This window comes from Danio aesculapii, chromosome 24 (assembly GCF_903798145.1).
Source record: "Danio aesculapii chromosome 24, fDanAes4.1, whole genome shotgun sequence".
Classification (NCBI taxonomy): Eukaryota; Metazoa; Chordata; class Actinopteri; order Cypriniformes; family Danionidae; genus Danio; species Danio aesculapii.
The window spans coordinates 40,185,357-40,187,856 of record NC_079458.1 but is presented as its reverse complement, the minus strand read 5'-3'; the positions used below and the strand labels follow the sequence as shown (position 1 = coordinate 40,187,856).

The following is a 2,500-nucleotide window of genomic DNA, read 5'->3' as shown; positions in this document are numbered from 1 at the left end:
GCTGTAGTAGCTAATGAACAGATAGTGATTGCTCTTAAGAGATAACTACTTACTAGGAACATGTCTATGGTGCTGATTTGAATTTGATGGTGGGAGGAAACCAGGGAACCTGGGGGAAACCCACGTGAGCATGGGGAGAACGTGTAAACTCTGCACAGAATGTCAGCTGGCTTGGTAAGGACTGAGTAACCACTGAGCCGCCATTCTGCCCTATCTAGGAAAGTAAAGCAGTAGGGGTGGAAGGGCGGATTCTTCAAAACAAAGATGGCTGTTATATGGAACTTATGGTATTTATAGTGGCTTAGGAATCGTCTGATAGGGGAATCATAAATTAAATAATGCGGGAGCAGCCGCAAGCAATCATAAGCACGTGATCTTCTCCAAATTAGTTTCTAAATGAACTTCACTTAGCATGCAAGACTGTAATTAGTGTTCCCTCACCAGAACACGTTACAAGTAGTAAACCAAACTCAACCCAGGCTCATTCTGAAAACGTAGTCCCGCGGACGTTTCTGGAGACCGCAAAATACGTCCCTGGAGGTACGTATTTTTGCAGTTTTTGTTTTCATGAATCCGCGAGAAGCCGTGTATGCGATTTTTCGCTTCTCAAATGTCTCTCGCGAGTGCAGTTCTCGCGTAAACCCACCAGAGGCCACTGTTGAACGACCGTCTGTCCGACTGGCTGAATGATTGACTGGGCGACCGACCAATCGGCTGTCCGACCCTCCCTCCTCCTTCCCCGAACCCAACCAATTTTACAGATTGACCCGCCCGCCCGCTTACTTCCCTAAACCCAACCAACAATTTACAGAAGTCGTCCAAAAAAAGAAAAGCCCTCGTCTGATTTTTTACCAGGTTTTCGGATTTTACCACATACTCACCATGTTATGAACTTGTTCACTTTATTTCTTGGATTCTGTTTTTGTCTTACTTGAATTCTGGAACCGCTCTTCCCCGGACTCGAACCCGGTCGTCGTGGTCAGCTCCTCTCTGCATCTCAAGTCCGCCGACGTACAGGACTAGCTAACTGGACAAACTGGTTGCGGCGGGAAAGCCCTCCACACGAAGGTAAGCGGTCAGCCAGTAAGCGTTAAAAGGAACGGCGTCATACCGCCCCGCAGCGTTCGCTTAAAAAATGAAATGCAGCCGTACGTACCTCCGGCTACATAATTCGCGGTCTCCAGAAACGTCCGTGGGACTACGTTTTCAGAATGAGCCTGGGTTGACCAAACTACCTGACATAATGGACTTTAAAATGTATTGACCTGCAGGTGATGATGAATTAAGATATGAATATAAGTAGATGCTAACAATATTCCTCAACAATATTTTGAGGAATTATAGTTATAAACTTTTAAGGTTGAATTTATATACACAATTTGTGTTTGAGAATTATAAACAGTTGTTGTTTTCATCTGCAAAATGACATTGACACTACAGTAATAGGAAATATTTATGAAATTGTTTTTTTTAATTATTGTATGAATATTTAACATGTATTGCATCCATTATTCTCCAGAAGCTCTTACCTGGTTCTTTCTTCCGCTGCGGTTGGTGCCGGGGCTTTTGGCGGGCACCTTATTGGGTGTGGTGTGGGCGGAGTCTACGTCCCCGTTCAGCTGAGCGGCTTTCATCACTGTGCTCATCATGGAGTTTATGGGGGACAAGTCCACTCCATCTACTGCCTCCATCTCTCCGTCGGCGTCATTCTGTCCATTCTCCCATTCGTTTCCTTCCTCTTCTACGCCAGCAGAACCCTCTGTGGAGGATTTAATTTCTTTACATTAGTTCAATGATAGGTGGATGGGGAAGTGGAAGGATAGATAGATGGAACTATGGAATGATACACAGATACAATGATGCACCAATAGATGGATAGAATGATAGATAGATGGAACTGTGGAAGGACAGAGAGATGGAAAGATGGATAAATGGAACAATTAGATGGTAAACAGATGGAACGATGGAATAATAGATAGATAGATGGAACAGTGGAACAATAGATAGATGGAATGATAGATGTATGGAGCAACAGACAGATGAAACGATGGAATGTGAGATAGATGGAATGATAGATTGATGGAACGGTGGAACAATAGATAGATGGAATGATGGATAGATGGAATGATAGATAGATGGAAAAATGGAACAACGGATAGATGGAACAACGGAGAGATGGAACGGTGGAACAATAGATAGATGGAACGGTGGAACAATAGATAGATGGAACAACGGATAGATGGAATGATAGATAGATGGAACAATGGAATAATAGATAGATGGAACAATAGATAAAGGAACGATTAAACAATAGATAGATTAAATGAGAAATAGATGGAACGATAGATGGAGTGATGGAACAATGGATAGATGGGATGATAGATGGATGGAACAATAGATGGATGGAACGGTGGAACAACAGATAAGTGGAATGATGGAATGATAGATTGATGAAACGACAGATGGGATATGGAACAAGCATATGGATAGAATTATGGAA

At 42.9% G+C, this 2,500-nt stretch overlaps 1 protein-coding gene across 2 annotated transcripts in view; it reads right to left on the bottom strand.

Moving 5' to 3' along the window:
- rreb1a (ras responsive element binding protein 1a) overlaps positions 1-2,500 on the bottom strand; it is a 112,336-nt gene that overhangs the window by 29,334 nt on the left and 80,502 nt on the right. For both annotated transcript variants that reach the window (XM_056450213.1, XM_056450212.1), the window contains one exon: positions 1,530-1,759. In XM_056450213.1, coding sequence (XP_056306188.1) covers positions 1,530-1,759 — 230 coding nt within the window. The remainder of the gene's footprint in view (positions 1-1,529; positions 1,760-2,500) is intronic.